The sequence below is a fragment of the Penicillium verhagenii genome, assembly GCF_028828195.1.
Source record: "Penicillium verhagenii strain IBT 33310 chromosome Unknown utg000012l_segment0_segment0, whole genome shotgun sequence".
NCBI lineage: Eukaryota > Fungi > Ascomycota > Eurotiomycetes > Eurotiales > Aspergillaceae > Penicillium > Penicillium verhagenii.
In genome coordinates this window covers 1,418,219-1,443,914 of record NW_026643176.1, presented here as the reverse complement: position 1 = coordinate 1,443,914, position 25,696 = coordinate 1,418,219, and the positions used below count along the sequence as shown (strand labels likewise).

At 46.8% G+C, this 25,696-nt stretch overlaps 5 protein-coding genes across 5 annotated transcripts; 1 reads left to right on the top strand and 4 right to left on the bottom strand.

Moving 5' to 3' along the window:
- Positions 1–240: 240 nt before the first annotated feature.
- Positions 241–1,048, bottom strand: N7466_011185 (uncharacterized protein; the record flags this gene model as incomplete). The annotated part of the gene is made up of 2 exons (XM_057170574.1): positions 241–649; positions 723–1,048. The coding sequence occupies 2 exons, from the start codon at positions 1,046–1,048 to the stop codon at positions 241–243; spliced, it is 735 nt and encodes a 244-aa protein (XP_057016306.1).
- Positions 1,049–1,799: 751 nt separating this feature from the next.
- On the bottom strand, positions 1,800–4,232 carry N7466_011184 (SH3 domain-containing protein; the record flags this gene model as incomplete). Its single annotated transcript, XM_057170573.1, has 5 exons — positions 1,800–3,401; positions 3,458–3,531; positions 3,586–3,738; positions 3,798–4,133; positions 4,205–4,232. 5 exons carry the CDS (start codon positions 4,230–4,232, stop codon positions 1,800–1,802), a joined length of 2,193 nt encoding a protein of 730 aa, XP_057016305.1.
- Positions 4,233–5,699: 1,467 nt separating this feature from the next.
- On the top strand, positions 5,700–7,682 carry N7466_011183 (serine/threonine-protein kinase; the record flags this gene model as incomplete). The annotated part of the gene is made up of 1 exon (XM_057170572.1): positions 5,700–7,682. The coding sequence occupies one exon, from the start codon at positions 5,700–5,702 to the stop codon at positions 7,680–7,682; it is 1,983 nt and encodes a 660-aa protein (XP_057016304.1).
- Positions 7,683–8,536: 854 nt separating this feature from the next.
- Positions 8,537–9,594, bottom strand: N7466_011182 (mitochondrial 54S ribosomal protein uL15m; the record flags this gene model as incomplete). Its single annotated transcript, XM_057170571.1, has 2 exons — positions 8,537–9,167; positions 9,275–9,594. 2 exons carry the CDS (start codon positions 9,592–9,594, stop codon positions 8,537–8,539), a joined length of 951 nt encoding a protein of 316 aa, XP_057016303.1.
- Positions 9,595–10,360: 766 nt separating this feature from the next.
- On the bottom strand, positions 10,361–12,342 carry N7466_011181 (uncharacterized protein; the record flags this gene model as incomplete). Its single annotated transcript, XM_057170570.1, has 3 exons — positions 10,361–11,487; positions 11,563–11,836; positions 11,911–12,342. 3 exons carry the CDS (start codon positions 12,340–12,342, stop codon positions 10,361–10,363), a joined length of 1,833 nt encoding a protein of 610 aa, XP_057016302.1.
- Positions 12,343–25,696: the final 13,354 nt, after the last annotated feature.

Sequence of the window (25,696 nt, the reverse complement as noted above, 5' to 3'; positions counted from 1 at the left end):
CTCAAAAGCACGTCATCAAGTTGGACAAAACAGAGTCCCGATTGCGTAATATCATAGACGGTCAGACCCTACTAAGCACATGCCATGAACACGCGCCCTTCCAATAATCCAGATAACATCTGAAATACATCGAATTAACAAATATTTAATGTTTGAATCCTAGCATAATCAGAATAATAGCCATCGTAATTCTCATAACGCGTCAAATTCAACCCGCATGCCCTCCATCAACGCGACCTCTCAATAATCATCATCATCTCCACGATTTCGCGAATGACTCCGGCTCCGACTATGATGGTGGTGATGATGGTGACCATGATGACCATGGCCATGTTCATGCTCACTTCCATGCCCCTGCTCATGTTTTCCAGAAGAACTTTCATGATGATTCTTGACCTTATCCTCTAGGAAATTGGCAACAAGAGCTCCACCAATCGCGCCGATCAATCCATGTTCCTTCTTATGGCCAAAGTAGTATCCCGCCGCACCACCCGCAAGAGAGCTTCCTAATCCACGATCAGTTTCCCCATCACCAGCCTCTAGTGGGCGACCTTCTTCGTCGTATTGAGAAGCCTCGGATACATGCACTGCTGGTGGGTTGGGACCTGGAGATGATGTATATCGAGGTTGTTGCTCTGGATGGCCGCCGCTGCAAGATGAGTTAATACATAAATGTGATGGGCTAGAGTACATTGTTTGGTTTTTATTGTTTCATCACTTACTAGTATCCCATATTTTCAGCTGTTTTGCCTCCTTGCTGAGGTGGGATTCCTGTCGTCACTGGGCCGAGATGGTCTGGCTGTCCTGATGGGGTATAGCTCCTCTCCTGTGCGCCATTTTGATAGGTGTTTGGACCGAGGTGCTGGGGGTTTGACTGAGCGTTGTAGTTGTAGTTTGGGGGTGGCTGCAGCTCTGTGTTGCTGTAGTTGTCGTACGGTTGCTGATACGGATATGCAGGTTGTTGGACATGCTCCTCTGGGGGGTAGTAACCGACACCACCAGGGGCAGGTGTGGGGTACGTAGAGTAAGGGTTGTAAGGGTCAGCCATGATGATATTGAGTGATGGTGAGAAGGATTGGAGGTTGAGCCAGAAAAATTACTTTCCACGGCTAACAAAAACCCCTGGCTACTGACTACGGCTTATATACTGGGGGCCTAGGGGCGCGCTAAGTCAAGTGAAAGTCAGATGTTATAGTATGCATTACGGTCAGGGCGGCTGACCTGCTCGCACGACCCTCGGGCCTCAACCTTACGAAAATTCTGGAATGCGCTTACTCTATAATACTCCAGGGTCTGCGGGTTCGAAGACAAAGAGCGGGGTCGCTCTTGGCATGATTACTTGCTGGAACATTTGAACGTTATTATGATCATAGCACATGGCCGAAGACATGATATTACTACAGTACGTCATCTATCGAAGATGATCAACTATGACCAAAAAAAAAAAAAAAAAAAAAAAGAACGAAAACCACAAAAATAGAGACGGATGACTCGGGGTATTCCGGCGAACAAGAAAGCAATCAAGAATAAGAGAAAACAGGTGAGCTGCTGATCAGATCAAAATCAAAGGTCGCTTTCCTTGACAAAAACAGATAGGATCAAACAGAAGGTCAAAGGTCGGGTGAGGGTGGACATAAGTGCGACGGATATGAGAAATAAAAAAAAGAATGGAAAAGGCCAAAAGTGATGTGCCCAGCACAAACATAACTCGTGAAGCCGATTTCTATGGGTGAATCGGCAGGCCTATGCATGTATCAACAGAGACGCGGTAAAAGATGAACATGTACAACCAAGATTGACTATGCACTTGAGCTCTGCATATTTCGTGCGGAACTAGATCGTCGATTGCGCTGAGCCATCCACTGTACGAGCATATCATCGAGTTGATTGTTCATCTCTTTCAATCTCTTGCTCTCTTCTTTGAAGAGGCGTCCGGTGACAGGGTGGTCAACACCAGCTGGGGGGATGTTGGTTTTGTCATGGACAATAATGAAAAGGTCGCGAATGTCGTTTTCTTCGTCCAGGTATGATCGTAGACTGGCATCACTCCAAGTTGGAGTGTCCACTGAAAGTGTGTCCATTGAGCCAGGGGTAGCTTCGCTACTTTTGAGGTCGTGAGTGTCGGCTTCGGGTGATGATGGTGGGGAAAGAGGTGAAATGGAATGTGCCCGTAGGACAGCGTCTGGGGTGATCCCTGGGGCAAGGATCGGGATGTGTCCTTCCATCGGGGAGATGCTGATGGGGGATTCGGGTTCTGGTTCTGGTTCCGGTCGGGCTGTTACCAATGTTGGCACAAATCGCTGAGGCGGAGATGCCACAGATGGTTGGGAAGCCGCTCTCTGGTTGGGGGATTCGTATGCGCTTCTCCACTGGGCTTCACTAGATGGCCGCTCCACTGGGGATGCAAAAGGATCCTGAGCCTCCATTGGAGTAACAAAGCTTTCCTTGGAAGGACTCCGGTGGCTGTTAGAAGAGGTCAAGATACTTCGAGGTTCCTCAAAGCTGGTGGCATCCCGTGACACTACCCGTCGAATGGACTGACCGGCGTCAGTGCCTGATTCAATTGATGTTGGAGACATGGCAGCTGTGTGTGATTTCTGTAACTTATTGCCCGTCTGTCTCTGAGATTTGGATGACTTCGAGTCGAATGATTCCATGGATGTCTTCGATTGACTGAATGTGGACTCGGTTGGGGATGTAAGAGCCTCTTCAAAGTCATCTTCAGGGGATTTGGTCTTCTTGTCTTTCCGTTTGAACAATCCACTAAGCATTCCAGGTTTCTTCTCCTTGCGCTTCTTTTCCTCTTTGGCCTTATCCTGAGGACTAGACACCTTGTCAATTGTTTCGAAGCTTCCACGTCCCTCTTTCCACTCCTGAAGCAGACTGTTGCTGTTACCATTACTGCCGGTGTTGTTGGATTCGTCGCGCAGCAGGTTTGGTGTGAGAGAAATCTTCTTTGGTTCTGCGGTGTCGTCCTTGAAGAAAGAGTCTGTATTACGTACAGTGCCGTTTCTGGACCGACTGACTATTGGCTCCTCTGGGTCAAAGAATTCCTCACTTGATGGTCGAGGCTCATAGCTTGTTCGTTCAGAGTCCTCGGACCTTTTGACCTCCGCCTGTTCTGTCGGCTTCTCTTTTTGACCCTTTGGCCGAAGGGGCTCCACCGTGATATCTTCACTTTGGTCCTGGCTATCACCCTCTTCCGATTCAACCGTTTCTGTTTCGTCGTCATTGAAGAAGTCGCCATGTTCGGAGTCTTCATCCGAAGAGTACTCGACGTCGGAGGCCTCGATGTATGTTGGTGGAGCGAAGTTTACGGTTTTCGCGTTCCGTCGACGCATGGCTTTCTTCAGAGGGTTTTTGGATTTTTCGTTGTTGTCGCCTAGCATTGTAGCAGAGAGCTGGGGTCAGGTTAGTATGATTTTTGATCGGGCAACATTAGGGAAGAAGCACAAACATCAACATTCCGGTGCTTGTTTAATCGAGCAAGTCGTTCAGTGGGCGTCTCGATATGTTCAGCTGGCAAGTATCCTTCTCATCGTCAGCGGAATGAAATGATACTCAAAATGGAGACAGAAAACATACCAATACTTCCATCCTTGACTACACGTACTAGCCACCAGTAGCTGTTGCTGTCATCAAGCAGCACCATTGTATCCCCCTTAGCAGCGTTTGCTTGTCCATCAACAGTTGCGACGAAATTGTGGAGCGCATAGACGAATTCAAAATCAATGTCCTCTGCGGATCATGAGTGTTAGCCCTAGGCGTGCAGAGAGGTCACAGTATAGTTCACGTACCATCGTCAATCGAGGGAGAGCTAGATATCTTGTCCAACATATCATCATCCATCATATCATCGCTTTCCCCATCTGCCAAATCTCCATCTTCATGCTCGTAGTCTCGATCCAAATCTTCTTCGGTTTCGTCGTCCCCGTATACTCCCACGCCGTCTCGATATTCGTGACCATTTTCAGGACCACTCGAAATCTCGGATTTCAGATCTTTTTCGGCATGGCGAATGGAAAGCTCTTGGTGGGGGGCAGGCCGGCCGACCCCCAGTGGAGCTGGTTGTTCAGGCTGCTTGGAGTGGTCCGAGGCCGACGGCGCATCATGGTCTTGAAGATCCAAAGTATCTAAGTGAGCCAGCCATCAGTATTCAACTCCCCGATTTTGGCAATTGTAAAAGGAAATATATTTTCCATACCGGCTCGAACAATCTGCGGTCTCGTCATGTTGGAATTCTATCAAAGGAACGTGGGATCGGCGGTGAGGGAAGGTCACACAGGGGTGTTCGGGGATAAGAAGCGCGATTGTTTGCAAACGGAAACCATGGACAGCTTTACCAAGTAAAGCAAGGTAAGGGAGTAAATAAATAAAAAATTGCCAACGTGCGGTCAATTCCCAGAACCTTGCGACGAGAACAATTGCCAATTCCCACGAGATTCCAAGGTTTGGTGTCGGTCACCCCTAAAAGAAAGACTGCGCCTTGACGAACAAAGGTGGAGAGGGGAAAGCGGTGGGCTAGCGGGCGCTGCACTTGGGGCAGGGCACGGAGAATTGAAATAGGAAAAAGGAAAACAATGTACTGCCAGAGCGACGAAGGGAAGGATTGTATCGAGTTCAGGGTCAAATCCCCGGAGACCACAGGACGAAACCAATAAGGAGGTGTTGCCAAACAAGCGCCCCTTGCGCGCGCCTAATCATGGCCTCAGGTCCATGCACATGCACGTTGCTGAGTCAGGTGACTTTGCTTTTCCCCCCTGAAACTCTACTTGCCCCTTTCGGATAGCTAGGGCTTAGGGTATTGAAACGATGTATAGACGTGGATGTGCAAGCGGAGTTGATGCCCGATTCTTTGTTGATCCAGTAATAGTTTTTTTTATTCAATATTGGAATGTTCTCTTCAGACAGGTCACATCGGACGAATAAAAAATGATCTTCTTTAATTTTCGTGATCTGGCTTTTTCAGCCATCATGTATTGTAGTGGATATTTATAGATGACATGTAAATTGCAATTATGAAGTTTGAATCTTTTAGAAACAAATGTAGTCATAACATTCAAGAGATACCTAGGTATCAGACAAACTCATCATACGAAGGCGTAAGTCTCTACATCACCACCTTTTATTAATGTTATGGATTAAATATTGTTGCTTAGAATGATTGGTCGACATAGCTTAGAAAAACGCCTCTGCTATGTCATCGATATACCGCCTCCATCATATGATCGCCGGCTAGTCCCAATCAGGAGCAGCGAATAATGAACGGGAAAAGTGACTGGAAACTGACTAATGAAAGTGCAGTAAAGGAAGTAAAGGAAGTAAGGTCCTTCCGTCATTTCCCGACTTTCTCCATTCTCATCCTTGGCGACCAATCCTTCGTCGTACATTCCTCACTGACCTCACCGGGGAAGGTACATCTTTTTTTTCTCCATTCTCATAAATACTCCATCATTCTATCTTGCTGCTTAACTTACCCCCTAAAACTCAATCATATTTCTCCACACTTGATGTTCCTGATTGAATAAGTGTGGTGACCCCGCTCGAAAGCCTTATCGCCCCCGCTTTTTTTTTATCCTCGATACCCCCAAAATTCTCTATCATCTGGGGAAAGCAGAGGGTTCAAGCGAACCCGACTGCAAGCCTACTATAGGCCCGCAACGCACAACGTCTTCCAATACGGTGCTGTCGACAAAGGCATGGCGTACACGGAGAGGAACGGGCTAGTGGGTCTACGGATTGAGACCGCGTTTGGTCAGAGGCCAGGATGGGCAAAAGATGATGGGAGGAGGAGGAGGTCGACGACAGATGGCGATGGTATCGAGAGCGACCGCACCAAAACATCTCATGATTATAACGCGCGTCGCCGCGATACTGATGATGACCGCAGTGTGTTAAGTGATTTGCATTCAGCCACGCCTCCAATCTCAGTTCCTCGAACCGATGGGCGTCCAGCAAGTGATGACGAATTCCCTCACAAGCCAGACGACATACAGGCTTCACCGTTGGATAACTACTTTCATTCTCGTCGTCCTTCTATTTCATTTAACCCCAAGGTTTCTGTTGATTCTGGCCGTGAAGAACCGCTGAATGAACCTCTCGCAAAAGATGAAGTAAAGGATCGGCCCCCGCAAAAATTTGAATCTCGGACCTCAAGACTCCGAAACGCCCTTTCTCAGGACGACGATCACTACGATGGTCATTCACACCAAACTCCTCAGTCATGGAGATGGGACTCAAATAAATCTCCCGAACAACATGTCGATTCAGCGGGACGTTCCCGAGCCCAACCGGTCTTAGCCCCAGAGGATGAGTCAATCACCGGCACTGATCTAGATCATCCAACTTCACTCACATCACTGTCCACTGCATCCACCGCCCAAGAAGAACTGCGGACCCCTCCCGGAAGTGCTAAAGATGACCTTCTATCACCCCTTTGTATCACGTCGCCGACTCAAAATTACTCATCTCCAGAGGATCGCAGTCCGTGGTCTGGAGGTATGATGGCTTCGTTTGGAAGCAAGTCCCGCAGTTCCACTCTAGATCGTAGTAGCAGCCTGCGGAATACTCGTCATAGCTCTCGACGCTCCACGAACTCGAGCGGCAAGTCTCCCGCAAGCATGTTCCTATCCATGTGGTCAAGTCAAAGTCAGCCCGACGAGGCACCCTCAACGCCTGACGAAGAAGGCCAACTAGTTGGGACTGACTATGTTCTTGGAAAGCAGATTGGATTTGGAGGTTTCAGTACGGTCAAAGAAGCGTTCAAGGTTGAGGGACAAGGCAACACCAGACGGCTCGCCGTCAAAATTGTCAAAAAGCAGGTAGCAGGCCGCACCGAGAGGGAAAATGAAGATGTTCAGGCAGAATTCGACCACGAAGTGCGAGTTTGGAGGTACCTCAGTAACCCCCATATCTTGACTCTTGATTCAGTGTACGAAACCGATTATGCCACCTTTTGCTTCACTAAACTTGCGATCGGTGGGACACTGTTTGACTTGGTCCGCCAAAATCGACAAGGTCTCGATTCGACGCTGGCCAAGAAGTATGCGTATCAACTTGCATCTGCGATTCGCTACCTACACCAAGACGCTCGAGTTGTACACCGTGATATCAAACTGGAGAACTGTCTCCTGGACCCGGTCCACACTTCCGATGACTCTGCCTCTTCCAACCTAGTTCTGTGTGACTTTGGAATGGCTGAATGGATGGCCACCGATAATGGAGGCGATGGTCCGGATCCTTACGATGAAGTCGCAGATCGCCCCCCACCCAACCGAATGGGGCCGGCTGGTTCGAGTACCAGCGTTGCTGGTAGCCTCGAATATGCATCCCCTGAATTGATTCAATCATCGGCCGGTGTGATTCACCCTTCAGTGGATATTTGGGCTTTTGGTGTTATCGTCTATACAATTGTCGTTGGTTCGCGACCTTTCCAGGACTCATTCATGCCTCGAGTTCAAGCCAATATCATTGGTGGTAAATGGAACCGAGAAGCCGTCCTTGGTGATCTCACCAACAAGCTTTCTCTTCGTGACCGCAAAGACGCTCTTGCCCTAGTCCAAGGCTGCCTTGAAATGGACGCCAACAAGCGATACACAATCCGTGACGTTCTTGACAGTGCTTGGCTACGTGAAATCGCAAGTTCAAATGATAGCTCTCCGGAAGCTATGTGGGGCCTTTAATTGCTCTCAATTATACCTTGATTCAGGACGTCCTGTATTTTGCTGGACAAAATACCGCAACCTGATCTTGAAAATGATGAAATGATTCCTATGTGTTTGGTTTGGTTTGTTTTTTTGTTTGGTTTTTGGGCAGCGCTGATATTTCCGTTTCCCCCCTATTGGTTTTTGGTTTATACCCATTCGCTTGTTGATTCGTGAAACAGCATGCTATATCTTGATATCTTCTGGCTTTTATTCAATATGCATATATGGTGGAGGGCAGATATGAGGGAACGGATTGCGGCTCGGGATGAGAAGCATGGCGTTTTGTTGGGCACGTATTTTTCCTTTGCTTTCTTTGCTTTTTGTCTGTATTCTACATCTACTGATGGCATTTTAAGGATATTTTTATGGTTTCCTCTCTTTTTCTCGTCCCTCTTCTTTGTCACTTGTAGTGTCACTTGTAGGGGTGGCAGGTGGATTCCTAGTACATGGTATGAAATGCATCCGAGGTTCAGACTGGCTGGAGGGGATCTTCAAATTTCTGTCCAGGGTCGCACTCAATTTTTATTAAAACGTCCAACAATTGAAGGTTATACTCGCCTTCCAAGAAACGGCAACTTATGTATGGATAATATGTCTGGAGGTACGCGAAATTCTCGATGATACTAGAGCACTTCCTACCATGTAGGCACTATTTTAGGTCGGAAAAGCCTGGGCAAAATAAACAAGAAAACCAATCTCAGTTTTATAAGATAACCAAGCATATCCAAAGGGGTAGCAATATTTATACAAGTACAGATGCTCAACGAAAGACATAAAACCCACATTCTACTAGTGAACACACCTCTCATCCCCAAAGAGTTGAACCACATCTACCAAAGTCTGTTCACAGGCAGAACCTTCTCCTTCTTAGTACCAGCCGCCGACTTACGCTCCTCAGGAGAACGGAAGAACAAACTGGGACCCTCAGAAGGCTTAAGCAAATGACTCAAGTACCCGCGATGCGCCGGATCACGATAATACTCAATATCACGACGTCTCGTGGGGTCAGGCAATCTGTACCGAAGACCCTTAGCCTCCATAACACTCTTCTCCTCGATGTCCACGCTCGCGCCGCCCTCAACGCTCAACTTGGCAAACTCCGCCGCAAGCAGCTCCTTGGATCCGCTCTCAGCGCTCCAAGCCAAGCTGATAAAGGGGTGCGTCTCGTTCGCCATGATGTGCTTGATCGAGCTGCGGGTGTAGAAGCGAGTTGCGACGGATCCGCCGGCGGCCTCGACGGCCGCGATCGCGGAGCCGCTGGCGCGTGAGACGACGAGGTGGATGGGCTGTTTGAGGGCTGCGGCACCGTCACCCAGGACCTTGACGCCGTCCTTGTGTCGGTGGATGCAGCGGGATTGGGTGAGTTCGCGGATGGTGATGGGGCGGGCTGGGTCGATGCGGCCTTGGTCGATCCATTCTTGGATGCGGGAGAGGTTTACAGGGGCCATTTCGAGGGCGAGGCTGGTGGGGGGTGTTAGCGTGGATTATTTAATGTCATTTGCTTTGAGAAAGCAGGTCTGAGACCAGGGGAAAGAATATGGATGGGGATCCAGTGGTGGAATGCATACATGTTGGTTTCTTCACCCCGTGTGCCGCTGACCACGATATCGGCTGTTTGACCACCATTGAAACCGAATGGGACCTTTCCGTGCGCCTTTTGACCCTTGGTACCACGTCCAGCGGTCTTACCCTTGCCAGAGGCAGGACCACGACCACGTCGGATGCGCTTGTTGTAGGCGGAGGGATTGTCGGAGAGCGAGGAGAGAATGGAGGCATTGCGTGTCTGCTGGAATTGTGGTGCCAGGAAAACCAGTGGTGAAGATTGCTGCAAGGGCTTGGCGATGAATTGCTGAAGCTGCATTGGCAGCCCCATTAGTCGTGGAGGCATAACTGCGGGTTTTTTTGGTTTGGTTTTTGGTCGCTGGTGTTGGCTTGTTGCGGATGGTTGAGATATTTGAGCGGGCGGAAAATTAGTCGGGCCGGATATTTCCGCGTGAACTGTGATTTTTGTTTGGTCTACAGAACCACAGTAGAGCAGGCACCATATGGGATACCATTACACGAGTTTCTAGTTTTTTGTAAAATTAAATTCAAGTTTCTACTAGTATCCTCAAGGTCTACAGAGCTAGCTTGCAATCAAGTCAGACTATTATGGCGTCTTCTTTAGTCATGTTACTGCAAACTAACTATTCCCTATAATAGTCGCTATTCTAGGAGATTGTTTTACTGTTTTACTAGGATCAAGTGTAGTGGTAGAAATCTAAGTAGTTTCTCATGATGATTGCAAGACTATTGTCTGCAAAGTAAACGCCAATGTGATGCAAATGCCACTGCAGCAATATTCATGTTGTCATAAGCCAACAGGAAAGAAAAGAAGCAAACATGTAAAACGGCTCATAGGCCGTCCCCGTCACATTGGGCGGCGGGGGAGACGAACACCACATGACCCTTCTAGTAAGTTGAAACGCCAAAAAAATATGCTAATAAAAACAGGTGGTGATAAAAGTATCCTGTACAAAGGTAAAACATGATGGTAAAGGGACAAGCAAGAGAAGAAGAGTAGAAGATATACAGCGAATGGTAAAAGGGGGGTTTTCGAGAATCGTGAGAGGAGTCGTAAACGCAGTCACATCGTCAAGTAATCAATGGAAATTTCAAGCAGAGTAAGCTTGAGAAGGAGTGTAGTAGGGCTGTTGAGAGATTTGGCTTTGGCCCTGGTACCATGGGTCTGATGGAATGAAGGGTAGAAGACCGGTCTTACGATCGGTGGAGCCCTTGCTCAATGGTTGGTAGTGCATGTGGTCAAATGGAACACTGCGCTGCTGCTGCACCGAGGTCGAAGGGGGAGGGATCAAGAGGGTGTGAACTGAGCGGACAGGGCGGTAGGGAGAATTGCGGTTTGCCAGGAAGAATGATGGAGAGAGGTGATTTTGGGGGGTGTTAACGGAGTAAGCGGAGACAGCCGGAGATACGACCGACGATGAGACACCGAAGGGACTGCTCTGGTGGTGACGAGCCAGATCAGGAAGGGGTGGTGCATTGTAGGCACCCGAAGACACCGGCGGCAATTGCGCAGAGGGCAGCTGGTGAGACGGCATCCAGTTGGCAGACCGGTTGTAAGTGGGAGGCATACGAGCCGGCATTGGGAGCTGCGAAACTGGAGTCGAAGGAAGTTGCTGAGACATGGGGTTTGATGTTGGGGTCAAGTTGAGGTTTGGTGGTGGGAGACGTCCTGGGCCCTGCGAAATTGGAGCAGAGGTTGGGGTGAGAACGGGGGGAAGCGTATTCATAGCACTCGCGGGAATGCTCAATGGTGCTGGCTGTGGAGCAGGGTTGGTCGCCGGGCGAACGATTCGTTTCATGGGTTGTAGTTCGTGCTCATCATCACGGCTGCGCTTGCGAGATCCACCAGGAGCAATTTCACCCAATTGTGGGGCAGGGTAAGGCAGTCCAGGAACGGGCATATACCAGTTGGGCTGGGATTGCGGGCGGAAGTCCGATGGGGGCGATGGCAACTTGGACAAGGGCGATTGGGGCTTCAATCGGGGCGGCGAGACCTGCAAAGTGGAGATCTCTGACTCGACAGGCTGTAGGGATGCGGCATCGAAGTAATTACCGAAGAGACCCAACTTGGTGTGCCAGCGAGCCCATTCTGCCTCTGAGGCAAAAAGGTCATAGCGGATGTTGCTGAGGAACTCGACCTCCATGACATGAATCTCTTGGACCGCGATTCCTGATACCTCGGCCCATGTCTTATTGGTGTAAGTGTTATCGTCCAGGACTGGAGATGAGTCAGCAAAAAGACCAATCAAGAAAAAGGTAAACAAAGGCGGTGAGGCGATAAGAAACTACTCACATTTATTGCCGAGCATCAAAGCAACAGTCATGAGGCGGAATTCACTGCCCTTCTTGCCTTTCACACCAGCATTGAACTTCTTCAATCGGTAGATAAACAACAGTGCAAGCAGAATCACATTCTGGCTAACCTGGGTTGTTGAAAGAATTGTCGCAACCCACTTTTGGAAGGCGGGGGTGGGCATGGCTTCGGCGACGAGGCTTGGCACTGGATACTGTCGGTCTTCGATGGCTTGGAGTTTCGAGGTCTTTTCAAACCAGAATAAGCAAGTCATCTGTCAGATCACTTGTTGTTAGCTTGTTGAACCAAATAGATATAAGATGTAGATTATCTTGGTATGCGCCTTACCTGGCTTGCGAACTCGGCCAAGCTTGTTTTGCTGTTGTTGATTGACGAAGGGATCTGAAGATTGGCGCCATTTGCAGTTCCATTTGATGATTTCTTCTGGGGCTGTTCGGGTGCGGGGGCCTCTTTGGCGGGGGCCGAATGAGTGGGCTTCATGGCAGCTACCATCGAGGAGGAGATGGCGTCAAATGGGCGGGCGTAGTTGTAATGAGTTGAGGGCATTCCGTGAACTCTTCCTCCATGGCCCACCGGGGGGATTGCGTTGTAGGCGATGCCGGTCATGTCGGTGGGAGGGGTGGGCAGACCGTCCCGGAAGGGAGTAGTCCAGGATCCCGTGAAGGCCGGTTTGGTATGATAAGGACGGTGGGTCAAATCGATGTTTGGAGTTATGGGGCCCAAGATCGAGGATTGAGAGGGCAGCGTTGACGAAGACATAGGGATGGACGGGATGTGAAGTATGGCAGGGCAAGAGGTCGACACATGTGGGATGGTCGGGGTTTGGTGGCTTTGATGAATAGGAAATGCAAACCGAGCAAAAGTGTTCAGTTGAGCATGATTCCTTCCTTATTGAGGGGATATATATCGAAGGTGCGTTTTCGAGACCAAAGAAAGGGAAGTGCAGTAAAGCGGTAGCTTTAGTGATGCCCCTGCGTTGTATGGAGGGGGTGGAGGTTGTCCAATTGGAGGTGAAGGACCAGGGTCAATGAAAGATAAAATAAAGGAAGACCAAGACAGAAAGAGGCTGATCAAGGTAATCAAATAGAGAATGAAAGAAGTAAGGATAGTTTTCTCCAACGGAAGAATGAGGTCTATGGAAACAGCCAAGCCAGTCCCATATAAGGATATAAACGAACTAAACCAGGTTTGAAGGTTAGGGAACCACCCAAAGAAAAGCAGCCAGTCAGAGTAATTTAAAAAGAAAAATAACGAAAAAAACGCAGAAGAGAATCTTATAGTTAACCCAAGGTAAACTAGGTAAACTTCGCAAAGGGAACGTTCACGGGCCGGGAAATAAAATGGGAAAAAAGAAAATAAAATAAAATAAATTGAATGAGGAAATAAAATAAAAAGTTATGAAGTAAAGGCATCATCTCCATAATTTTTTTCACGGCAGAAATTCCAAAGTCCAGTAAAAAGGGAGAACCAGGGTAGGTTGACCCATCCGGAGAAAGCAGTCATTACGGGTCAGAGTTTGACCCGAACGCAGGTCCAGGTTGATCCTCTCCTCGTTTGGCTTCGGTTTTGGTCATCTTGAGGTCTAGAAAATCAAATCGAATAAAATAAAATAAAATAAAAATATGCAATTCCAGTAGCATTTTTGGTGTAGAGTTCGATTCTATACATAGCAATATATGATACTCTTTGATAGTAGTGGTCTTTCTGTATATGCTCTCCTTTCTTCACCAAATTAGTACTTTTGTTTATAGTAACACTTTCATACTGAGATATTATACTCCCCCAGGTCTAAATGCAGAATACCGGTTGATGTCAGAGCCCGGGTCACAGGTGGATGCAAGCCTAGAAAGGGTAGGTCGCAGAGTAATGTTTACGGAGGCCTCCCATAGGGCGGAGCAGGGCGGAGGCCCTTGGGCGTAGCGGCAAAGTTGGAAGTGGGAAGGGGGAAAGGAAAAATATGGGTCAGTCCAGCTAAACCAAAAAAAAAAAATGGAAGAAAATGGAAATTAGAAATTAGAAATTGGGAAAAAAATTTTAAAAAGAAAATTAAAATAAGATAAAACCCATTCATTATTTTTTGAATTATTTTGGAACACAGAACATCGGAGGACAGATCCAAGACCTGCTGGATAGGAAAGGGAATGGTCTGTAGGACCCATATCAGATCCAATAATCAGGCGAGGTTTAGCGTGGTTGCAACCGTCGGCCCAATGCCTGGCCTCTGTTCAATCTGTGGGTAAAAATTACCCAGGTATGATTGCTACAAGTTACGGCGTTGCTGGACAGTGAGGGTGCGCAAGCATGTACGCCTCCGGGGCCATCTTCCTGCACAGGGTTAAAGGGGGTCAGTTTGAGCAGAAGCAGCGGATAGAGAGAAGGGCCCAGGGTTTGAAAGCACGGTGGCTGATCACTAGTCGGGAGTCGTCACCAGGCGGAAAGAAAAGGAATGGGGGGAAACAAAGCCAACAACCCCAAACACCCCCCCCCCCCCAAAACCACGTAAAATTGGAAAAAATCACTATTATAAAACAAAAATTAAAAAATTAAAAATTAGAAAAATAATGTAAAAAAAGGAAAGAAAAAGAGCAATGCAGAGAGGCTGGGGACGGAATAGGATGATCAGTTACCGGGTTGAGGATAGCCGGAAACCCGATGTGACGGTAATAAATGGTAATGGTAATCAATGAACTCAAGTGAAAGGGTCCAGCCTTCCAGGGATGGGAAACCAGGTAACTAGACAAGGGAGCTTTTTTTTTTCTGGGCTTGGATCGGCGTAAGAATGGTGTATGGGGTATGTAAGGAATCTCCATCAGAACATTCTCTGCTGAGGTAATGGGCAGAATTGCCTAATCGGGTTACGGGCGGACACGAGGAAAAACTTAGTCAGGCACTTTTCAGCATTGTGGTTTTTCCTGTTCCCAAGTGTGTTCCCAAGAATAATCAAAGAACAAAAGTCAAAGAAAAGTGGAGACTTGATTTGGTTACCCAGATGAACCAATCATCGCTCACTTGGACCGACAACACTGACTGGCTCGGATCCTGTCCTTTGGGCGGAATTCCAGGATGCGAGGATCCACCAGCAGTCTCACTATAATCCGAACCACCCGCCTTCTGGGTGGCTGAATTCCCGTGCGAGAGTACGACGGCCGAATCATGATTCCATGGGACCTTGGCCTCCAAATGAATGCCGCAATCATGACACCGTTACCCTACAGGTGACTAATCGCGTACTCCCCGAGGCTGTTAGCCGCTGCATCCTGTCTGTTGATTGGCTGGACTGCTTGTCTCTTTCGGGCGGATTTGGGCACTTTCCTTCATCTTTTTTTTTCTTTTCCTATTTTTTCCTTTTTTTTTATTATTATTATTTCATTTTCTCCCTTTTTTTCGCCTCCCGAACTATTTTCCGGGTCTGTTCCCTCCGACGCGGTCTCTTTGATCGTCGCCAAATGGCCATAGGGACGATCTGGTATGAGACTATGAAGTCTGACTGGGGCTCTCGGTCCCCGTGAACCTTCAAATCTCAATCTTTCGACTTTGTGTAGATTGAACTAGTATTTTTTTTTCTTTTTTTCTTTCCATATGTTCTGGCTAACCATTAGCGCGTTATTTTTTCTTTTTCTATACGGGGTCGATTGTATATCAGATATTCAATTTTTCTGATATAGTAGATTGATAATTTCAGGGGGGTTTGATAGTTCCAAAGCATCGAAAGCCATGACCATCTGTCTGAACGGACGCTCATTCGTCCGATCATGGAACCTGTTGAAAGGGTTGTTCCCAAGCGCCTCGTAAAACCGGAAACGAATCTTTGTCCGCATATTGGCCCCCCCTCCTTTTTTTGTCTAGTGGATGGGGGTCGTTTGTGACCTCGAATCACTGTTCGACCCAGCAAGAAAGAGCCAAAAACAAAAGGCCATGGATCTAAGTTGCACATTTTGTATTTGATTTCGGTGCAAGGCCAGATCATTCCTAATCGGGAAACATCTACATCTAATGTGTATACAACCATATATGTATACTTTTTTTCCCCTTCGATGCGCCTCAGTGATAGCCTAATCCCAGTACCGTGTCACTAACCACTTTGGTCCGCATAGATGCGAGACGTCTGTGCCGGTGACTATAGTTATCACCAGTCAATTTAGTTAGCGGGGGGCAAAACCTGCAAAGACCTGCAAAACCCTTGCCCAAAAGCTGAGAAAAGTGAAATCTCGGTTATCACGCCACTGGGTCAACTGGCTTCAGGTGAAACTTGCCAGCTTTCATTCCGTAACGGGCGATGATCCAACCCCGGGGCACCTTGGCGTGGAAAGGCCGAAATCACGTTTTCATGTCGTTAGGGGGAGCTGAAGGTCAAGAAACGCGCCCACGCACGAGACCAAATGAGAAACGAATCCCCGACTTTGGTTCACTTGTAACTCCACTTTCATTTTCCTTCGTCCTTTTCTTCCCTCTTTTGACATTGGTTTCTAAGCCACCGCCACGGATGTGGGTTTGATTCCTTTCCTTCTTTGCCCTCGTTTCGGTGTTTCCAGAACCCCAGATGGAGGGATGGTGAGAAAAAGTGGAGTGCAATTAACTGCACGAACACAGGACATGTCATGGTTGCTTCTAGCCGATCTACTGGGATGATGATCTTTGTCCAACATGAAATTTACTGCTCCATAATTTAATCTGTCCGAGTTTAAAAAAGAGACTCGTCACAGTCATACATTTCCCAGTATCAGCACTGGTTGCATGGATTGTTTTTTTTTTTTTTGCTCTCCCCCCCCCCCCCTTTGACCCTTGACCTTTGCAGTTGCCTTGAGATCTACAACAAGTCCGGTTTTATAAAAACTATGGATATATGTACTGAGTCAGAATAGATTCAAAAGTGTTTAGAAAAAATAAAGATTAAAAATAATAAAAATTCTGAAGTATGGATACTGTGGTATATCTTGTATGCCTCATAGATTAATTTACCGGTGACCATAGTAATAACCCACCAGTCGTTATCGTATCTCACCAGTTTTCTAGCGGCTCAACGTGGACCGTTCGCACGTCCACTCGGTGGGGAAGAAAAAAAGTCTCAATGGGCAACATCACCAAGGACCAAATCTGTTCTAAAATGGATCCTAGCCCACGTCGCCACTGGCCATGACTGGCCATCCCGGTTGCGGTTAATGCGGAGCAAAATACAATCGTTTTTTTGTCTCTCTCCGTACTCCGTGGACTCCATACAGAGGTCGAAGACTCTCAAACCTTTTTTTTTCTTTTTTTTTTGCTCTTTTGCCCACAAAGACCAAGAAGTATATTATGCTCCACACATAGAAGTGATGCCGCGTCGCAATCGATTCATTGATCCTGCTGGTCAGATCCGTGTCCGGCACGACCTGCAGACCGTGCAGTCACAAGGACCACTTAGAAAGGACGCATCATGGATTAAAGATCCCTACATCACAACCTACAGTTGATTTGAGGTCCGCTCTCGCCTACAGTAGTTTCCTTCCAACAACGGTAGGTTGTGTGGGATAGTCATTCCACCGATGATCACTGGCCACAGCTGAGTTCTACACTCGACTATTGGTGCATGCAGGCTGACCGCGACCGCGACCGCCACGGTTGTGATACTCGGGGGCCCGTCATCGGGACTTGGCCTTGACCTGCACACGGGGGGTCTCGCCTATCGTGGAAGTCATCCGAGCTCTTTTCTTTTTGCCTCGATGAGCTCTCGTTGGGTCCCACGGGGGTCATTTGGTTGCCTTTTCGCGTTTCGTTTGTTCGTTCTGGTGCGGTACCTGAGCAATACTCCGCGACACTTGCCATCTATGATTGGTGCTGACAAGGGAATTTGTGGCTACTGGAACGAGTTCGGAATCTGGTACACATAACGCCCCCCCTTCCTAAGTAAAACTAAAGGGAAACTCAAGCCCCCAGTTGCAAAAATCAAACACGTTACCATACCGTGCGTACAGCATAATATAGACTCCATACGGATGTACATTGGGTTTGAAAGCGAAGAGGTTTTTTGAATCTGATCGACACTCCTTAGGCTTGGGACGCTTCTCCTGAATCGGATGCCTCCGTTCGATATTCGAGACTATTGCTTTTTTTTATCTCTAATTTTTCCCCCCTATTTCGCCATGTTTTTTTCTAGTCCTTGTTCTTGGATTCTTGTCCTTGTTCTTGAGCCCACTCCATCACACCGTGATCCATAAGCCTGGCCCTCTCATATCATTATTACACCACGGGCGGGGCTTGGCCACTCCGTGCATCAATCCTTTCCTCGGCTCGCTCCTTTCTCTCAAGTGCTCTGGGTAAATAGGCAACCTATCTCATGCGGCCCTGGATCCTCCGTGGATGTTTTGTTCCGTAGGATTTTCGAGCCGTCCAATTCGATGATCCAAGTGCCGCGATAACTTTCAACCTTGCCGCCCTCTTTCCTCACAAGGCTCCTTGCATCTTCCCTCGTCCTTGCGGCTGGGGTTCAAATGAATACTTGCAATGTTGGACCAACCCAACCAAACCTAACCCCCAATCCCCATCCCCCGCTAAAACAATTACTGATTCAGGTCTGGATCTTCATATTATGTCTTTAATTTTATACTCCGTATCCATATTTACATTTAATTCAATATTTTGAAGGTTCATCACACATACCCACACGATTATCATATACTGCTCACGGACTTTTCACACCGTAATGTAAAGTCCGAAGACTGCCCAGCGGTTTGATACGTCCCAAACCTCCACTCCGGCCATACTCCGTTAATATACGAGGAATCCGTGGTCACCGTGTAGTCTCAAGTGGATATTGTGGTTTTACGCGGTGAGAGGGTCATGTTCCTAGCGCCCATAATTGTCGCTAAATAGTACATTTCGCTAAGCCTATAAGCTCCGATGAATCAAGATTTTCAAGATTTTCAACGCCGATGCTTTTTTATTTATTTAATTTTTTATAATTTTTTTTTTTGAAAGTAATACGTCTTCGAAGTAAATTGGAGAATTGGAGTTGGTGGCCCCCATGAACAGGGGGGTTGGTCAACTGACATGGAACACGGTGCGAGGACACAATTTCAAAGCAAATAGCCGGGCTCTATACTTCGTACTCCTTGGGTTTAGCAGTAACACTTGATCCTGAATCCTTTGGTTTATTTATTTTTATTTTACCTTTTATGTTTTATGTTCAGTGATATATGAAGTACATAGCTGAAAATGGTTGCCCAGGTGTTATCATATGTATGGTTTGGAATGTTTTTGGTCCTAGACACCGAGGCACTGCAGGCTTCCTGATCGAGACATCTGTTTACTTTGATCTCACAGGTTGCAGGTTTGCAGGAAGGCAGCGGGTACATCTGTACATTCAATGATGAATGACCTAGTGGATCTAGACTTTGTTTTTGGTCTTCTATACAAGTAACTTACTAGGGGCCAAAGCTGAGTGAACCTGTAAATAGATTAGAAAATTAAATCAAAAAAAAAATTCCAAAAAAAAATCCAACTAGGTTGAATCTGCAATTCCGTCTGCAATTCCGCCTCATGTATCTTTGATCAGTTTGATATTAGTCTGAGAAAGAGACCCATCGTGAAGGGGAAAAAGCCCAAGCACCCCCGCTGCAAGTCTGACATTGTCATAGCTCAGAGGTAAAAGATCGAAATTCAAATTCCGATACCAGAAACAAATTACATTGAAATGATATCATGAATTTGACTTTTCTTTGAGTTCAGCAGAGTTGCTTCTTTTCAATATTTGAGCGTTATTACTATACACCCCGCTCGGTGTAATCTCTCTCAAGTGCTATAGTATACCGTATATGTGGGGGAAAGTGGTCATTACGTAGCCGTGTCTCAGGAGGTCGCAAAAACCAAGATTAGACCGACTTCATCAGACGTCGGGTCTAGAGCTCGAAGGAAATCCAATGTGGCGTGGAGACGATCATTTCATTCCCACCGCGTATAACAATCCCGGCATCCGAGAACTTGAAATTACGTGTAAGAAACATCAAAGATCAAAGTGAAACGTGAAACATAAAACAAAGAAGTAATAAAGTACAGTATAAAAATAAAATAAATATAAATCTATTTAAAAAAAAAAAAATTAATTCTATTCTTCTGCCTGTGAACGACTTGTCTTTCTTCAGTGGAGTCGATAACGCGTACTTTTGGCTCCAGTCTAACATTCGAAGCAACATTGAACTTGATCCATCTCACAATCCATGTCCAGTATATCCGGTACATGCGCATTCTCTTCAGAACATCTAAACATTGATTGTTCACATTTCCGTGTTTGCCGTCTTCCGGTTATCGCCGCCACCTTTTCTTCTTTCTTCCACACCTGATGGAGTCATTCATCTACCGAAGCCGATCGGTTCCGCCTATGAGAACTAATGGTATTCGTTGCCCGTACCCTCGACCCGTTGTAAGGTGCAGTCTCGAGGCGAACTGTTAGCCACATTTACAATTGATCGCCGGGCGAAGGAAGGAATTGTGACTTTTTGATACTTTGGAAGTTGCATTTCCAAGTTTTTGATTTTATTATTCATCAATCTGCGGAGTAAACATCCACTTTGTTTTCCACTATTCTATTGGGAACGAGAGAAGAAACCGGAATGTCGAGACATGGCCCGGATCAACCTTGTTGACATACACGGACTAATGGACCAAAGTACCACCTGTGCAGTATAGCAAACTTCGATCACTTTAGTTGATCCAGTTTTTTTTTCTTGGTTCGCGTTGACTCACGACCGAGAACGTGCAGCCATAAGATGGACCGCGGATGATGCTGGAAAGTCTATGTCATTTCTCGATCTGCGAGATCGCTGATGCTGATATCTCTTTATCCCCGGATTTGCTTTGTCAATTCCCAAAGAACAGTCCCCTGTCCACGGGAAAAGAAAAATGAAAAAAAAAAAAAAAAAAAACCGAAAATCGAAAATGGTCTAGTTCTCATGTATGAATGAACATGGAAAAGAAAAGAAAAAGAGAAAGAAAAATCCAAGTGGAACTTGAACTCTTGCGCGTCTGTCAAAGAAGCCGATTTGAGTTTCAACATGTCTTCCGAGATCGCCATCGCCATCATCAAAAAACCAACCCAGAGTCCAAAACCTGGTTACCTCTCATCGCAATCAACCTCCACTGTGACTAATCAAAGTATCAGTCATTCGGAACTTCCAGGACATGCGGGGGGCACTGTGGCCCTCTCGCCCCCATCGGTCTTGTGGCCTCTTTGAATGAGGGGTGTACCGGTGGTGGCTGACAACGCCTCTCCATCGTATCCGAATCCAGACTGGCATTCAACGTTCCATGGCAGGTGCACGCTGCGGGCGTACAGCTATATCGAGCTATGTCTTGATCACATCGCATCGGCAAGCGCGCCTTCTGATCTATCTACATGCCTACTAGTACGATCAGGCCATATTTGTTGCAAACTGACCCTGGTCCTTAAGTCGCTTGTCGAAATAATATGTGCATGTCTATGTCTATATCCATATTTCTGTCCGTTTCTCATCGGACTGCAAATGCACTGCACCTGAAGCAGAACCGTTTTAGAGGCAATGCTTTTCTTATGGCCCACTATTATGTTGCCTTCGATGCTTGTCGCTGCGGTATCTGTGTCCGTGTTCTTGCCTGGCTTGCCCCCGATTCATCGGAGATGTTCGGAGCACTTGATCGGTGCGAATTTGTCTCGCTGTGTAGACGCTATGGATCGAGGCCGAGTTACCATCACGTCTGGCGATCATATACCTGGGCAACATGAGTGAGCGGGAATCACTTACAAAACAGTTTAGTCGGTCACGGGGTGGAATGGGACGCCTTGCGCTACTAAAGACTTTCCCTCTAACAAAAATCTACTTAGCTACTCGTCAACACTGTTACGAGCCTATATCTGCACACGTTGATCTGAAGCAGGATTGTATCACATCAAATGAGTGATGTTATGACAGTTCCAGATGTCTGTTTGCTGGAAATCAGCACATGCATCACACTACGCCAGCATTAACCTACTCCGCCCAGCCTTCGATAGATATTCTTCCGCAGCATGAACAAAGTACCAAACATACATAGCCGTGCAGTTCCTCCACAGAACATCATTTAGCATCGAACATCCCACCACCTTGAAATGCAATCAAATCCAAATCCATCCAAATTCAATGCTTCAGACCATTTAGGTCAAAATACTAGTAATAACGAAATAAGCAGGCACCAAGCCTAGACCCCAGCATAAGCAAAGAATCAAAACCAACTCCCGCCCAGCCCAGGTAACACAAACAAACGAAACGACACACCCGCATAAGCCTGGAAATCCAAAAAGCAACCAACCAGCCTTCTAAACCAACACCTTCCGATTCCTCACTGACATCGACTTAGACCCATCCCAGCTCAACCAGCTGGATTCCCTTTCCTTTCCCTCCCCTCCCTCCAAATGCTTCTCGCCCAACACGCAATCGGAACAGATGCCGAACATTCGAAAGCAAGGCGAAGCAACGCCCGGGTGATAATCCCACTCCCTCCTTCCTTCCTTCCTTCCTTTACTCTCGGTCTTCCTTTATCAATTCGTCTCCTGCACGAACCCAGCGGCCTGGAACACCACCTATTGCATAATTTCGTCTCGTATCGCAAGTCAGGCCACTCACTAGTCTACATACTGAGCTCCGACCAGGTCAGCCCCGGCCCCAGTCCCATCAATTCAATTCAATTCAATTCAATTCAATTCCCAGCCCCAGGCCCGGTCTCAGCCTTGCTTCTTTCTAGCTTGCATGTGAGTGGGCTTGGGGCCGGTGGTCGGGTTTGGAACCCGGCTGGTGTGCATATCGGGGGATGATATGATATATCATTCTGCACTTTGCTGGGTTCGGTACCGCAGTGCTGGGTTGAACTAATGCCTTGGAAGCGAGGGGAATGATATTGGGGTTCACATTTCTTTGTTTTATTTTATTTTTCGATAAAAGCTGTTGATTGTTTTTTGGCTTGGTGACAATGACACAGATCAATCTCGTACATGCGTGCATGGATGGCTATATGTGAGCCCCGGGGTTTGAACCTCCTTGAGTGGACGGGGAACGAGTAATTGGCTGCTGAGAATGGATCGGGCTTTGCTTATGGTGGTGCACACATAGTAAGTATGAGAGTCACGATGAAGTCTCAGTTCTTTTTTTGTAACTGCTAGTGACGACTGCTAGTTAAACTTTAGGGAGCTCACTTCCTTGCATCATAAGTTCTAGGTATTCTCGCGCTTGAGCTGCTGCTCTTTATTTGACGGGAAACCCGAGACTACATTCAGATTTCGAGAAGTGACTGGTGACATTCGACATTATCCTCTGAAATTTCGGAACTTTTCAATAGATTTTGGTCTTGAGGTATGGGGACGACTGCATCCCGTGTCCATAATCCATTGCATGGCCTCCATGTGTTTAGAAACGCTGACTCTGTCTTCATCATGCTTTATGGCGAAGAGAACCACACACCACTTGTTGTCTTCGGGGAACAACCATTCAAAGTCAAAGTTATTGAATCTCTCCATACATCACCTTCAGTCTCGGTGGATGACTGTTCATCCTGTTCCCGATCTTTAGTGAACCATGTGTTCGTCATCGTCAGCTCAGCAAGATCCCAAACAAGTTCGTCAATGATCACATCTAACGCGGATTCCGGTTCCTCGTTAGTGGCCATTTGTTGGACTGAATCCTCGGCTGTGATGCATAATTGCCCTCCATGGTGCAATACTTCGAAATTGTTGTTCTCCCAACCGTTGAAAATGTTGTCAACCGGTTCCTCATGCCAAAGGGCGATATTTGTTAGAACCGGAGTTCTGGTGAAATTCTGTGAGCATTCCCTGTTCCTGTTGGTGCGGAGACATGGCGCGCAAATGGGGGTATCGAGCCTGTAGGATCTTTTGTAAGTCACTTGCAGTCTTCCTCTTCTTGTTCTGGGTATCTGGAAGATCTGCCATTTTTGGCGGAACAGCCTGAAATATTCGATTGGAACTCTTGTAGTTGCTTACTTTGTGATGATTTTCAACTTTGGAAGATTACAAGGGTTCAAGCTGGGGGAAAAAAATTGATTGAGTAGAGAATGTTGGTAGAAAGAACGAAAGAAATAAATATAAATATAACAAAAGCACTAATCAGAACCTTGAGGAATCATGGTGGTAGCTGCAGGGCTCCGGCGCGGCCAACCTTGCAACTTTTTAACTGGCAAGTGAAATATTCTTATCGATTTATCATGAATCTCCGCAGGGTAGTAGGCAAGTAGAAAAGAGGAGAGTAGCCTTGGAGGTGGGTTTGTTGACTCAGTTATCTTTCACTTGGGGAATCTTCCAAGATTTGGTTCCAAACGAATGAACTAGTAAAGATTCAAAACATTTGAATGACTTCTCGTTTATATCCATCCAAGGATATATCAATATCTCCAGGGCCTTCTACATCCACCACTTTCAAAGGAATATCCCCTGTATCAAAGATACCTGCTATAAAAAGAGCATTAATCTTTCTTCCTATCTTCTCCATTCTTGTTTCATCTACAATCTTGGAATCTTCTCAGCACTGGTTGAAATTCATAACAACTTGAAATCAAGCAACAGCTACAAGAATTTCAATCGAACCTTCCTGGCTGTTCCGCCAAAAAATGGCAGGTCTTACAGATACCAAGACGAGTCACGATCAAGACTGTGTAGAGTCAGATCCCAACTCGACATCACTAGCAAGTCAACGGAAGATGATCGACAACCGAGGAATCGATTGAGAATCAACCAATACAGAATCGATTGAGAATTGACAACCGAGAAATCGATGAAGAGGCACTCATCATCTGGAGCCTTATCTCGTTCTCGGATGAAATGACGACCCCGTGCTTCCCAGTGCACGTCTATTGCAGAAGCAAAGTCATTACGTCGCCGATTTTAAACCCAGCCAGCCAAAGCTGTTCGGGTGGGTCGTTCAAGACCGATATATATCATTGAATGGTGCGCGAAACAGCAGCAAAAGCTTTTCTGGAAGCGAAGAACATTTGAAGGATCGAAAAGCGAGAAATGCAAGCCGGGGTTGAGCTTTCACCGACGAAGGAAGCAGACTTGGGGATGATGGTTGCAAGCGTCGGTCCTTAGGAAGCAGTGATGATGAATACCGATCAACCTACGACAATCTCCAGAAGTGTCGGTTCCACGCTGGGGGCCGTGTTCGTGCCATTCCCACCGGATTGATAGACCGATACCCGAAAGCCATTCTCCGCGTGGGTTGACATGCATCGAAACGCAAGAAGGAGATTGCATCCAACCCAGCCGCTGCAATGGTGCATGGACACCTTCACTTCAGTTGAAATGCTTTGATCACTGGGGATGACGAGACAACCAGCGTTTCTCGAGAAGTGTCGAACCATGATTCCATCTCAATGATTGACGATAGCGGATACTCTACAGTCTGGGGTTACTGTCTATTCTCGTACTGGTAGACGTTTGCTTTAAATGTTTGCTTTCCATCAATTGAAATGTTGCTCAGTACATACAATATATACATGACCGCACCTGGGCAAGATCAAGTCATCAGTTGATGCGAAGTCACTTCTCAGACTCCAGATTTTGTGCTTAATACACCTATTCCAGGCACCTGTGTATAGCCCCTTTCAATATTACGATTTTTTATACCGGTAAGCCAGTGCTGGAAGTGTGTTCAATGTTTGAGAAGGTAATATAACAACATTCTAGAGAGCGATTCCAGACCCAGTCTATATTCCCATAAAGTACAACTCAAGAACAATAAACTAGACTTGACAAGAAAAGACCGGAGAAATTTAGTGCTTTTCCCTCATCATCCCCAACATGAGAGGTTTGTTAAATGGACGATATCCGGAATTATACAAGAGATGCAGGGATGAAGGAGGAAATCGGACTATCGGCGCAAATATCAGGACATCAAAATGAAAACGAGCTGCGGATATGTCTATCACAGAATGGAGGAAACTAAACGAAAAAGAAAGAGAGGCTACAGGTGGCATAGAGGTGGCATGGCGTTTCAAAGTGTTGATCAACGAGGATGTAGAATAGATCCAGCGCTGAGGGGGAAAATGAGTAAGGAAATGATAAAAAAGCATGGCTGCTTTTATAATGGGGTTTTTTTTGTGCAAAGCTGGATTAGCAGTGCAT